The sequence below is a fragment of the Gorilla gorilla genome, chromosome 19 (genome assembly GCF_029281585.2).
Source record: "Gorilla gorilla gorilla isolate KB3781 chromosome 19, NHGRI_mGorGor1-v2.1_pri, whole genome shotgun sequence".
NCBI lineage: Eukaryota > Metazoa > Chordata > Mammalia > Primates > Hominidae > Gorilla > Gorilla gorilla.
In genome coordinates this window covers 22,495,887-22,508,604 of record NC_073243.2, presented here as the reverse complement: position 1 = coordinate 22,508,604, position 12,718 = coordinate 22,495,887, and the positions used below count along the sequence as shown (strand labels likewise).

At 54.4% G+C, this 12,718-nt stretch overlaps 2 protein-coding genes across 6 annotated transcripts; both read right to left on the bottom strand.

Annotated features, from left to right (window-relative positions):
- Positions 1-6,780: 6,780 nt before the first annotated feature.
- On the bottom strand, positions 6,781-9,274 carry TMEM95 (transmembrane protein 95). Of its 5 annotated transcripts, XM_055367361.1 has the most exons (8): positions 8,904-9,273; positions 8,635-8,691; positions 8,357-8,437; positions 8,226-8,246; positions 7,999-8,079; positions 7,795-7,882; positions 7,606-7,675; positions 6,781-7,380 (listed from the first exon to the last, which is right to left on the bottom strand). In XM_055367361.1, the coding sequence occupies exons 1-7, from the start codon at positions 9,070-9,072 to the stop codon at positions 7,642-7,644; spliced, it is 531 nt and encodes a 176-aa protein (XP_055223336.1). In that variant the 5' UTR covers positions 9,073-9,273; the 3' UTR covers positions 6,781-7,380; positions 7,606-7,641. The 5 variants fall into 5 exon arrangements, with proteins under 5 accessions (XP_055223336.1, XP_004058522.1, XP_055223339.1 ...); XM_004058474.5 differs by having other exon boundaries at positions 7,054-7,675; XM_055367364.2 differs by having other exon boundaries at positions 7,060-7,675; positions 7,795-7,874; positions 8,904-9,274.
- A 58-nt stretch (positions 9,275-9,332) lies between these two features.
- KCTD11 (potassium channel tetramerization domain containing 11) lies at positions 9,333-12,569 on the bottom strand. Its single transcript, XM_004058471.5, has one exon. It carries the CDS (start codon positions 11,347-11,349, stop codon positions 10,651-10,653), a length of 699 nt encoding a protein of 232 aa, XP_004058519.1. The 5' UTR covers positions 11,350-12,569; the 3' UTR covers positions 9,333-10,650.
- Between the last annotated feature and the right edge of the window lie 149 nt (positions 12,570-12,718).

The following is a 12,718-nucleotide window of genomic DNA, read 5'->3' as shown; positions in this document are numbered from 1 at the left end:
GTCGTGGTGGCAGGCACCTGTAGGCCCAGCTACTCGGGAGGCTGAGGCAGGAGAATTGCTTGAACCTGGGAGGCGGAGGTTGCAGTGAGCCAAGATTGTGCCACTGCACTCCAGCCTGGGAGACAGAGCGAGACTCCGTCTCAAAAAAACAAAACAAACAAACAAAAAACACTGTTTGATCATTGCCCTGGACTTCTTGAGTCAGGAATTCCAGCAGGACACTGTGGGGTTAATCTCTGCTTTACAATATCTGGTGTCTTGGAAAAATAAAAGTCTGGGGGTAACTGGACATCTGGGGGCTGTAATATCACTCATATGTGTGGCAGGAGATGCTGGCGTTTGGCTGGGACCCCTCATATGGACTCTTCCTGAAGTCTGGGCTTCCTCAGAGATGGTGACTAGGTTCCAGAGTGAGTCCCCCAAGAGACAGAGAGTGGAAGGTGCCAGTTCCTTAAGGCGTGGGCCCAGAAAGTGGAGCAGTGTCACTTCTCCCACATTCCATTGGTCAGCCAGACACAGAGCCCAGATTCAAGGGAAGGATCCATAGAATCTGCCTCTCCATGGAAGGCAGGTCAGAGAGGATTTGGGGGCCATTTAAAAATGTTTCTGCACCCATAGCAGCCTCCCTTGTTTGGGAGGTGCTCAGAAATACCAGCCCTGTAGACCATATTCCAGTGGGCTGGCTTTATGTGCACAGAAAGAAACACAGGCCCGGTGCCGTGACTCACGCCTGTAATCCCAACACTTTGGGAGGCTGAGGTGGGCGGATCACTTGAGCTCAGGAGTTCAAGACCAGAATGAGCAACATAGTGAGACAGTCTCTACAAAAAAATTTCAAAATAGCTGGGCGTGGTGACATGTGCCCATAGTCCAGCTACTTGGGAGACTAAGGTAGGAGGATTGCTTGAACCGGGGAGGCCAAGGCTGCAGTGAGCTGTGATTGCACCAGTGCACTCCAGCCTGGGCTACAGAGTGAGGCCCTGTCTCAAAAAATAAATAAATAAATAAAATGCTTGGGACTGTGTCCCACATATACTGGCACTCACTCAGCATTAGCTGTTATAATATCTTGTTTAAATATATGCCTGGCCGGGCGCACTGGTTCACACCTGTAATCCCAGCACTTTGGGAGGCCAAGGTGGGAGGATCACCTGAGGTCAGGAGTTCGAGACTAGCCTGGCCAAAATGGTGCAACTCTGTCTCTGCTGCAAATATAAAAATTAGCCGGGTATGGTGGTGCACACCTGCAGTCCCTGCTACTTGGGGGGCTGAGGCAGGAGAATCGCTTGAACCCGGAGGGCAGAGGTGGCAGTAAGCTGAGATCACGCCATTGCACTCCAGCCTGGGCAACAAAGTGAGACTCTGTCTCAAAAAAAAAAAAAAAAAGAAAAAAGAAAAAAGACATGCCCTAGCTCTCTTCCTTGCCTGCAGTTTATAGACCTGGCTTTTTTTTTTTTTTTTTGAGACAAAGTCTTGCTCTATCTTCAGGCTGGAGTGCAGTGGCGTGATCTCAGCTCACTGAAACCTCCGCCTCCCGGGTTCAAGTGATTCCCCCACCTCAGCCTCCTGAGTAGCTGGGACTGCAGGCACGTGCCACCACGCCCGGCTAATTTTTTGTATTTTAGTAGTAGAGACAGGGTTTCACTGTGTTAGCCAGGATGGTCTTGATCTCCTGACCTGGTGATACGCCCGCCTCAGCCTCCCAAAGTGCTGGGATTACGGACGTAAGCCACCGCGCCCGGCCTGGCCTCTATTTACCCTGACATTCCAGGCTCTCCATCAGCAGCTCCCACTTGTTGTATCTGCTCCTCAGGCCAGAGCTGTTCAAAGGTAGCCCTACCTGGAATCTCCACTTGAATGCCCCTGCCCGGGCATCTCAGATTCCGTATGTTCAAGCTCACCTTCCTCCCTGAGCCCATCACTTCTCTGTGACCTCTCTGGAGCTTCATGGCAGCACCAACTGTACCCTGGACATTCTCTTCCTTCTTCTCTTCCTGCCATGCCCACATGCCCACTTCTCATCAGTAAGCAAGTGATCTACCTGTGTAATACTTCCTGGAATCTGGCCCCCACATGTCCCTGTGGCTTTATCTCTCAGCACTGCCCACCCAACGCACCCCCCACGGCCATAGTGAATCACCTGTAGCTGCCCAAACACCTCCTGCTTTTTCATCTGTCATTGCCCAGGCTTGTCCTTATACCTGGGATGTCTTTCTCCTTTGGCTCAGGCACAACCTCTTCTGAGAATCCTTCTCTGAGCCCCTGGGGGTGTCCCTTCTCTAGACATCCCTCAGCTGTGTCACATCAAGGTGGTGGTGTTTCTTTACCAATCCATCTTCCCTCCAAACCATGCCCTGCCCTATTAAACCACCAGCTAACAGGTTTTTTGTTTGTTTGTTTGTTTTTGAGACCGAGTCTCGCTCCATCACCCAGGCTGGAGTGCAGTGGCATAATCTTGGCTCACTGCAACCTCCTACTCCTGGGTTCAATAGATTCTACTGCCTCAGCCTCCAGAGTAGCTAGGATTACAGGCACCTGCCACCACACCTGGCTAATTTTTGTATTTTTAGTAGAGATGTGGTTTCACCATGTTGGCCAGGCTGGTCTCAAACTCCCGACCTCAGGTGATCCAACCACCCTGGCCTCCCAAAGTCTGGGATTACAGGCATGAGCCACCGTGCCCACCCACCTAGTGGTTTTTTATCTTTGTTTCCACAGTGTTTGGCACATGGCAGACTCCAGGGTGTGTCCTTGACAACCCCAGCCCCTTCTCTGAACCCTTGTGATATAAATTCCTCTAGTAAGCTCTTCATGAGCATGTGGCATGAGAGGTTGGTGGAGTTTGTGTTTCTTTCTTCTTTTTTTTTTTAAGACAGGGTCTCACTCTGTCACCCAAGCTGGAGTGCAGTGGTGTGATCTCAGCTCACTTCAGCTTCGACCTCCTGGGTTCAAGCGATCTTCTCACCTCAGTCTCCTGAGTAGCTGGGACCACAGGCATGCGCCATCACACCCAGCTAATTTTTTTTTTTTTTTTTTTTCTGAGACGAAGTCTTGCTCTATTCCCCAGGCCGGAGTGCAGTGGCGCGATCTCGGCTTGCTGCAACCTCCGCCTCTTGGGTTCAAGCAATTCTCCTGCCTCAGCCTCCCAAGTAGCTGGGATTACAGATATGTGCCACCATGCCCAGTTAATTTTTGTATTGTTAGTAGAGACAGGGTTTCACCATGTGGGTCAGGCTGGTCTTGAACTCCCGACTTCGTGATCCACCCGCCTTGGCCTCCCAAAGTGCTGAGATTACAGGCATGAGCCACTCGCCCGGCTGACACACCCAGCTAATTTAAATTTTTTTTTTGTAGAGATGGGAGTCTCACTATGTTGCCTAGGCTGGTCTCAAACCCCTGGGCTCAAGCGATCCTCCTGCCTCGGCCTCCCAACATGCTGGGATTACAGGTGTAAGCCACTGTGCTTGGCCTCAAGCATTTTATATTAGCTTATTTAGACTTCACAGCAATCCCATAAGGTAACTACTACTGCATTTCACTGAATTTATCATGAATTGTAATATATCAATTGTAATATATACTATTATTTTATTTTTTAATATTTAAATTTATTATTATTATTTTTTTGAAATGGAATCTTGCTCTACTGCCCAGGCTGGAGTACAGTGGCGTGATCTCAGCTCACTGCAACCTCTGCCTCTCGGGTTCAAGTGATTCCTCTGCCTCAGCCTCCTGAGTAGCTAGGATTACAGGCACCTGCTACCACGCCTGGCTAATTTTTGTATTTTTAGTAGAGATGGAGTTTCACCATGTTTTTCAGGCTGGTCTTGAACTCCTGACCTCAAGCAATCCACCCGCCTCAGCCTCCCAAAGTGCCGGTTTTACAGGTGTGAGCCACCGCGCCCTGCTGATATACCATTATGTTATATACTGCTAAGAAAAAAATACTATCCACTAAGCCATGGCATACCTTCAGTTTAAGATGCACTCTGACTTCAGAGATGTTCAAATGTAAACAGATTAAAAATGTTATATAGAGTCAATAAAATACATTTACTGCATTTAAAAGATGAGGAGGCGAGGTGTGGTGGCTCACACCTGTAATCCCAGCACTTTGGGAGGCCGAGGCGGGCGGATTGCCTGAGGTCAAGAGTTCGAGACCATGCTGGCTAACATGGTGAAAACCCGTCTCTACTAAAAATATAAAAAATTAGCCCGGCGTGGTGCTGGGAGCCTGTAGTCCCAGCTACTCGGGAGGCTGAGGCAGGAGAATCGCTTTAACTAGGGAGGCAGAGGTTGCAGTGAGTGGAGATCGCGCCACCGCACTCCAGACTGGGCGACAGAGCGAAACTCCATCTCAATAAATAAATAAATAAATACATAAATACATAAATAAATAAATAAAATAGAGAACACAGGCACAGAGAGGTTAAATAACTTGCCCACGGTCCAGTAAGAGACAAAGCCAGGATTTGATTGAAACCAGGCAGCCCAACTCCAAAGCCCAAATTCTTAATCATTATTTGATGTGGGGCTGGGGGTTGTGAGCAGTGTGGAGTTTTTAGGGAGGCCAGCGCGGCCGCCGAGGGTGAAGTGCATTCCAGGAGAGCAGGCAGTCTGGTGGCACCTCTGGGAGACTGGGGTCCACTGTGAGAGGGTTCTGGGTGGGCTGGGGCTATGGAAGGATGGGACAGACAGGATAGAGATCCTTGAAAAATAGGCAGGACTGGCCGGGCATGGTGGCTCAGCATTTTGGGAGGCCGAGGCGGGCGGATCACTCGAGGTCAGGAGTTCCTGACCAGCCTGGCCAACATGGTGAAACCCCGTCTCTACTAAAAGTACTAAAAAAATTAGCCAGGCATGATGGCGTTGCCTGTAATCCCAGCTACTTGGGAGGCTGAGGCAGGAGAACTGCTTGAACCTGGGAGGTGGAGGTTGAAGTGAGCCGAGATCGGGCCATTGCACTCCAGCTTGGGCATTGCAGCGAGACTCTGTCTCAAAAAAAAAAAAAAAAAAAAAAAAGAAAGAAAGGAAGGAAGAAAGAAAGAAAGGGAGGGAGGAAGGAAGGAAGGAAGGAAGAAAGAAATGGGCAGGACTGGTTGGCCTCCTGAATATTGACTGTGAAAACAAGGATGGCTCCAAAATGTTGAACCTGGAAAGAGGGGACAGCGGGGGAGGGTACGGGCACCTACTGCCGTCCAGAGCAGGCAGGAAATGTGGCTTCCCATCCCTTCTTGGTGGGTGGATACTCACTAAGTCTTTGTCAAATGAATGAATGAATGAGTTGTATGATCTTGGACAAGTTATATGATCTTACATGATCTCTGGGTCTCATTTTTTTCATCTGTTATATGAAAGGATTGGAATTGAATGTGTAAAACAAAAAGAGAGATACTTGGCTGAATGCAGTGGCTCATGTCTGTAATCCCAACAACTTAGAAGACTGAGGCAAGAGGACTGCTTGAGGCCAGGAGTTTGAGACCAGCCTGGTCAACATAGTGAAACCTTGTCTCTTAAAATATATATATTTTTTTAATTTTAAAAATAGGCTGGGTGTGGTGGCTCATGCCTGTAATCCCAGCACTTTGGGAGGCCGAGGCAGGCAGATCACCTGAGGTCAGGAGTTTGAGACCAACCTGGCCAACATAGGGAAACCCCATCTCTACTAAAATACAAAAATTAGCCGGGCATGGTGGCAGGCACCTGTAATCCCAGCTACTCAGGAGGCTGAGGCAGGAGAATCACTTGAACCCAGGAGGCAGAGGTTGCAGTGAGCTGAGATCATGCCACTGCACTCCAGCCTGGGCAACAGAATGAGACTGTCTCAAAATAATAATAATAATAATTTTTAAATTTTTAAAATATATATATTGAAAAAAAAGGGAGAGGTACGGTTGGTGCAGTGGCTCACACCTTAATTCCAGCACTTTAGGAGGCTGAGGTGGGTGGATCACATGAGGTCAGGAGTTCGCCACCAGCCTGGCCAACATAGTGAAACCCCGTCTCTACTAAAAATACAAAAATTAGCCGGGCGTGGTAGCGGGTGCCTGTAATCCCAGCTACTTGGGAGGCTGAGGCAGGAGAATTGTTTGAACCCGGGAGGTAGAGGTGGCAGTGAACCAAGATCGCGCCATTGCACTCCGGCCTGGGCAACAAGAGCGAAACTCCGTCTCCAAAAAAAAAAAAAAAAAAAGAGAGAGAGAGAGAGGTACTACCGTGGAAGGGGTAGGAGTTCTTCTCCCCATCCTTAGGACCTCTCTGGGTACCCCAAACAATGATTCTAACCCTGGCTGTGGGTTACAGTAACCAAGGCCCCATATAGGACCACTTATTCCAGAATCTCTGGAGCTGGGGCCAAAGCACAGCTAGTTTTAAGGCTGCCCAGGTGGTTCTGATATGCAGCTGGCTGAGAACGCTTACCCTGGAGCCTCGAGGTACCCAGTTTGAAAACCCCTGGGCTAGGTAAGGGCTGGAATCCCTGCCAGGCCTAGGCACTCAGACTGTGCCTTGTGGTTGGCAACAGGCCTCTCTTCTCATGTTCCATGTCCCACGTTCCATTCCCAAACCAAAAATTCCTGATAGGCAGGGGACAAAACACCAGGGTTTCTCAACCACGCTCTGACATTTTGTTTCTTTCTTTTCTTTCTTTCTTCTTCTTCTTCGTCCTCTCCTTCTCCTCCTCCTCCTCCTCCTCCTCCTCCTCCTTCTTCTTCTTTTTCTTCTTCTTCTTCTTTTTTTTCTTCTTCTTCTTCTTCTTTTTTTTTTTCTCCTATCTCCCTTTCCTGGTAAACACTGACATTTTGGACGGGATAATTCTTTGCTGTGGGGACTTTCCTGTGTGTTGTGGGATGTTTAGCAGCATCTCTAGTCTCTACCCACCAGAGGCCAGTAGCACATCCCCCCAGTTAAAACAATCCAAAACGACTCCAGATGTTGCAAAATGTCTACTGGGGTGCAAAATCACCCCCATCTGAGAAGCACTGTGCTACTCTGAGAGTCTCCCATCCTTCCTCTGCCCTCCCCAGTTGCAGACAGAGGCTAGGCAGGGGCAGAGGCCATGAACAGCAAGTTTTACTTAGGCCTGGCAGGATGGAGGCCTCTGAGGGAGGCCAGGGTTTCAAACTGTTAACACGATGGAGGGAGGGCATGCCCGCGAACCCACTGATGTGATCTCACTCTAGTGGGGTGAGTTTTCCAGAACATGCATTCCCGGATTCCCCATCAGTCATAGGAGGGCCTGGAATAGCTTCTGGGGCAGATGCCCCCGCTTTCCCGGAACAGGCAGAAGGGGGTGTGGGTGTGGTGGGAGTGGCGTAGGGGATTCTTTCCTTCTGTAGATATTTTCCTGGCATTGTTGACAGCCATGTGATTGGTTGAGGGCTGGAGGGGAGGAACTTTCCAGCTGTGGGTGCCTGGGTTCCCGGGAGGCCATCTGACACTGGGATTGTGGGGGATCTGGGTTTTTGGGGATTTTCTTGTTTTTCATTATCTCACCAAGCAGAAGCAGAGATGTCTGGGTTTTAGGGTCTGGAGACTGTCTTTGGAGCTGGGACTAAGGGGCTGGCTGGTTCCCCTCCAAGGGATGTGGAAGTTGTGAGTGCATACCCCTTAGAGCTGGAGGCTGGGAGGTTTTCAGCGTCTTCACAAGCCACTTTTTGCTTGGAGGTGGTGGGACCTGAGGGAAGACGAGGGTGGGAAGCCTACGGGAGGGGCCTGGGAGGGACAGAGGGAGGGAGGATGGGTGGTGGAAGGCACTGGGCGGGGTAGGATTCCTGCCTTTATCCCAAAACTCACTCCACCAGGAGGCTCAGAACACCCAGAAGCAGGAAAGCTCCGAAGATGGAGAGTAGCAGAATCTTGGCTTCCCAAAGATCCTGACTTCCTGCAGGGAACCCAGGAGGCAGTGAATGATTCTGGGACCCACACGCACCGACGGGGGGAGCCCAAGGGCTCAGGGATCTGGGCAAGGTGGGGTGGGGCCAAGATGGGCGTGAGGACCTGGGAAGCAGCGCTTTCGGGGCCAGCAGGACACCTCCGTCCCCTTGCAGGTGGAGCAGTTGTACAGCGTGGTGCTGCCCCCTGCAGGAGACAGCAGAGGCAACGCTGGGGAGTGGAGGCTGGGCCTCCACCCTGCCTGGTACCCAGCTTCCTCCTGCAGCTGCCAGGCCCTCCTCTGACACCCTGCAGGCCCCAGGTCCTTGCTACCCCTTTCCTTTCCTACTCACGGCAGGTGGGGGGACAGAGAGCTGAAATGAAAGACAAGGAAGGGGTGGGGGTGTGAATGGATGAGCTGCTCACCACACATTCCTTTGGCTAAGACCCTAGGCTCCCCTTGAGGCCCATCCCGCATCGGTACCTTCTCTGGTGTACTCAGGGAGCTTGGTCTTTCGAAGCCAACTCCAATATGAAGGGAGCGAGGAGACAGCCTCTTTGATCTCTGGGGAGGCAGACAGCAGCTCCGTTTCCCTGGGCCTCGACGGGGCCAGTTCCCCCTCTCTTCACCCAGCCCCACTCCCTGATCAGCCCTCCTGTCTCTACCCCTCCACCCTTCCCTGCCCACCCCAACCCCTGTCACCCTTCCCTCTCCTTGGTGTCCTCCCAAGCCCCTAGGTCACTCTTTCCTCTTGACCTCACCCATGACCCTCAGGACTCTGTGAGTCTTCTCTGTGACTTTGTTCATGGACACCTCATCTGTGGAGATGGGCAAGGACCAGCGATTCCCTCATCAGCCCAGGTTCTGGGGTCTCTCCTGACTTTCCCGGATATGGAGCTCTCTCAGAGGGAAAGGCCAGCATGTCAAGAAAGGGCCACAGATGCAGGGCACAGCTGGAAGGTCACATGCCACCCTCTGGGGGTAGGGGGGTGAGTGCTTGCTGGGCCCATCCCTGGATGTCTGGTCCTACCTAAGGCAAAGGCCGAGAAGTCCGGGGAGGCCCCACATTCCTTCTGCCTGGCCTCCATCTGGCTGCAGAGCCGAGCCAGGCGGCCTGACAAGTCGTGGGCTGGGAGGCGACAGAAGACACAAGCCTGGGCGGCTGCCAGGAAAACCCCGCCTAGTGCCAGCCTCCACATGAGGACCACTGGGGGATGGGGCGGCGCTGCCCCAGCTGAGCCGAGGAATGCTCTGCAGCCCTGGCTCCAGCCCTTGCCTGGAGGTTCTAGAATGTTCCAGAACAATGAACAATGGCACTGCCCATCCTCAGCTGGGGTAAAGCTGGGGCTCAAGGAACTGGGGTCCAGAAGGCATCTCCAGCAGGTGATGGGCAGAGAAAGCAGGGCTTCTGTTGTGAGGGGACAGCACCCCCAACCTGGCCCTCAACAGCCTTCACAAGTTTGTGGTTCCAAAAGCAGTTTTATTTTTCTTCTTGTAAATCATGACCAGTGAGAAATAATGTGTGCTAATGTGTGCCCCCCCCCCCCCCCCCAGTGAAGAAGCTGTGCATGAGTATCCCACCCGCTCTGGGACCCAGAAATCCCATCCCTTCCCATCTCCTCCCCCACTGTCCCAAACTCTTCATCTCCTCTCTCTGCCCTGGGCAGCCTTGGGCCTTCCCCAGCTATCTCCTAGCAACAGGCCCATGGTTGCCTCAGCAACCAAGAGTTCCATACAGGCCTCAGAGGCCCAGCTAAGCCCAGTGACTTCTCTTACCTCTCACCGGGAAGATCCCAGTGACTCAAACCCCAACAGGCCCCTCCTGGCTACATGGTGATGTATATACATGCGTGCACATAAACACACACACACACACACACACACACACACACCCTGTGATTAAACTACTAATTGTCAACCACCTCACAGGTATACCACAGACACACCCTGTGCCAGAAGAGTCGCTAGGCAACCCCAAACAGGCCTGGACATGCGGACATCACAGACACTGTAGTCAGCAACACAGATATGAACCAGGATGCCAGGGACCTATACATCAGTCAGCCACACGGGCTGATATGCACGCACACATGAAGAAAGGCCAGGACCCACAGATACTACCCTCTTCCCCCTGGCCAGCCCTGCCATCAATATGGGATTCTTCCAGATGAGGGAGCTCCAGCCCCATTGCCATGGGGACTGTCCTAGCTCCCATACATCAACCTAGGGTGGGTTGTGGCCTTTCTGCCTCCCTCAGTAGATGGCTTGGAACATAGCAAAGAACTCCTCTTCCGATGTTCCAGAGTGTTCTGGCCTCTCATTGGTCAGGCCAGGCCAGGCCACCCAGCTTCAGGAGGAGAAGCCACGGTCCAAGAGACCGCATTGGGAAAATGCAAAGTCCTCCCTTTTCCCCAGACCTCAATATCCTTCCAGGGTTTGCTAGGTCTAGTCTGGGTAAAGAGATGTTCCCCCCTTTTCCAAGCCCTTAAACACTGAGCTCCAAATCAAGGAGAGACTGGAGGTGCTCAGCCTTAGGCAAGAACAAGCTGAGAGAACCTTCCCTACCCCTCCCAGGGTCAGCACAGGTTGAGACCTTCTGGACCACTTGTGAGTCCTTGGTGGGCTCAGGTTTGGGAATTCCTGCCCACATCTGAGCTCCAGTCAGGTGCAGGAGAGTCCCGACTCTCATAGCTCCTGAAGCAGAGCTGGAAAGAGGCTTCAGGGGTGCTAGTACCCCATTCTCTCTCCTCCCCACAGTCAAACTGAGAACAGCATCCTCAGTGCCGGACAAAGCGCAGAGACCTGGAGTTGAGCAGGTCTTCGGGGTCGGGGAAGACAGAGTCTAGTCGGAAGCCGTGCTCAAGAGCCACCCGCAGCACCTCCTCCAGGAAGCTTGGGGTGCCCACCACCTCCCGCCGCTCTCCTGGCCCCCCAGTCCACAGCGGCTGCAGCCCCAGTCTCCCATACTCCACCTCGGGGAGTTCCACGGGGCGGGGGGCCCACTCCAGATGAAAATGTGGGCTCCCCTCTGCCCTATCCCCACTGGCCACACCAAATCGGGCCCGCAAAGCACCTAGACACTCAGAGTCGGTGCAGAAGAGGTTGGCTCGGAAGGTGTCCACCTGGACGGAGCTCAGCTCATAGTGATGGGGTCCCCGGCGAGCAGAGAAGTGCACCAGGCGGGGGCTGACATCTACATCTGCGTGGAGCAGGGCAGCTGTGGGTGCAGGGGTCCCCTGAGAGGCCTCCAGTTCCCGCAGCGCGTCCAGGAGGGGCCGGATCTGGTAGAAGTCAGCCTCTGCCCTGAGCAGCGCTGTCTCTCCGTACCCACGGGGCAGGTCCAGGCGGCCCAGCCTCAGGAAATTGAGGATGTGCCGGAAGGCCTTGCCATCCCGGTCGATGAAGTAGTGGCCGCCTCCTTGGGAATTGAGGTTGGGGGGCATGGGGGTGCCGGCCCTAAACATGGCCCCCAGCATAGAGTCTGGGAAGCGGGTCAGGGTCTCCAAAGTGGTGGAATATAGTGTGCCCCCCACATTCAGGGTCACGGGGCCCCCAAAGGAGGGGGGCGAAGAGGGCACAGGAGGAGGAGAAATTTTGGGAAGTACAGGAGACACCGAAAGAAAAGAAAAGGCAGAACTTCCTGGGTGTGTGCAGAATTGGGTCGAAGCTGTCAGATTCGCTGGGTTGGAGGCACAGGTGGAGCACACGCAGTAAGGTTTGGGGCTCACCCCGGCTACTTTGGTGGTGGATGGGGAGGTGCTGTCAGGACACAGAAATCCCCAAAAGGTTGAGAGAAGAGATGAAAAGAGCAGAGGGCAGCCAGAGAGGGGAAGGGAGCTTGAGGTCTGGACGTATCCGATTTGGGGTGGTCAGCGACACCCCTCTGTGGTCTTCAGACAGTGGGTTTCCGGAATCCAACCAGCAGGTGACGGTGGCGAGCACAGGGCCGACTCTGAAGGGATGGCCTCCGAGACCCCGGGCAGATCGCTGCCGCCGTGGACGAGTCCAGCCAGGGCTCTGGGGCCACTCAGAGGCCTGGCCTGGCTGCCGGCGCGGGTCCCAGGAGATGGAGGCGGAACTGACGGGAGCGGATGGCGGAGCCCCCTTGTATCCGTCGGGGAGCGACGATGCGTGCTCAGCCCGGGCTGGGAGTGTCCGAGGGCTCTGATGGAAACAGCCAGGAGTTTCGGGACCCGGCCGCGCCGCCTTCCCTGGGTGTCGCCGCAGCCGCTGAGGTCCTCTCCGCCCCCAGGAAGTGGCCTAAGGGCAGCGGCCCGGGGCCCTTTAAGAGACAGCCCCGCCCCTTGGCGCCCCGCCCCCGCCCCCGCGAGGCTCGCGCGGCCCGGGCGGAGGTGGGAGGCTGGAGGCGAGTCTCGGACGCGAGAGACTGGGCGGACTGGCTGGACTGGCAGACGCTGGCAGGACGGGGTGACTCAGGCACGTCGCCCCGGATGTGGCCACGACCGCCCCGCCGCCGCTCAGGTGTGCCCGACCTCACGTCTGCAATTCGGCGGGGCTGGAGCCTCTAATCCCACCGCTCAGAGCCCGAGGCTCGGCCGGCCCAACCCGGGAGCCGAGTCCCTCCCAGCGGCTCCCCCGGGGAATTCCCGAGGGGGCGGGTGCTGAGCCGCCGCATTCCGGGGATGCCTTCCAGCTGGGGTGGCCCGGGCGCGCTCTCTCCGCGGCGGCGCGGGGCCAGCGAGCCCCAGGGCCAGCCCCACCCCTCGGCAGGACTGGGCTGGCCACGTCGCCCCAGCCCGAGAGCCTCCGCCCCGCAGCGCCCGGCGCTCAGGCCGCGGCCGAAGCTGCCGCCTCGCTCCCCGGAGTCGCACCTTGCTGGACTGG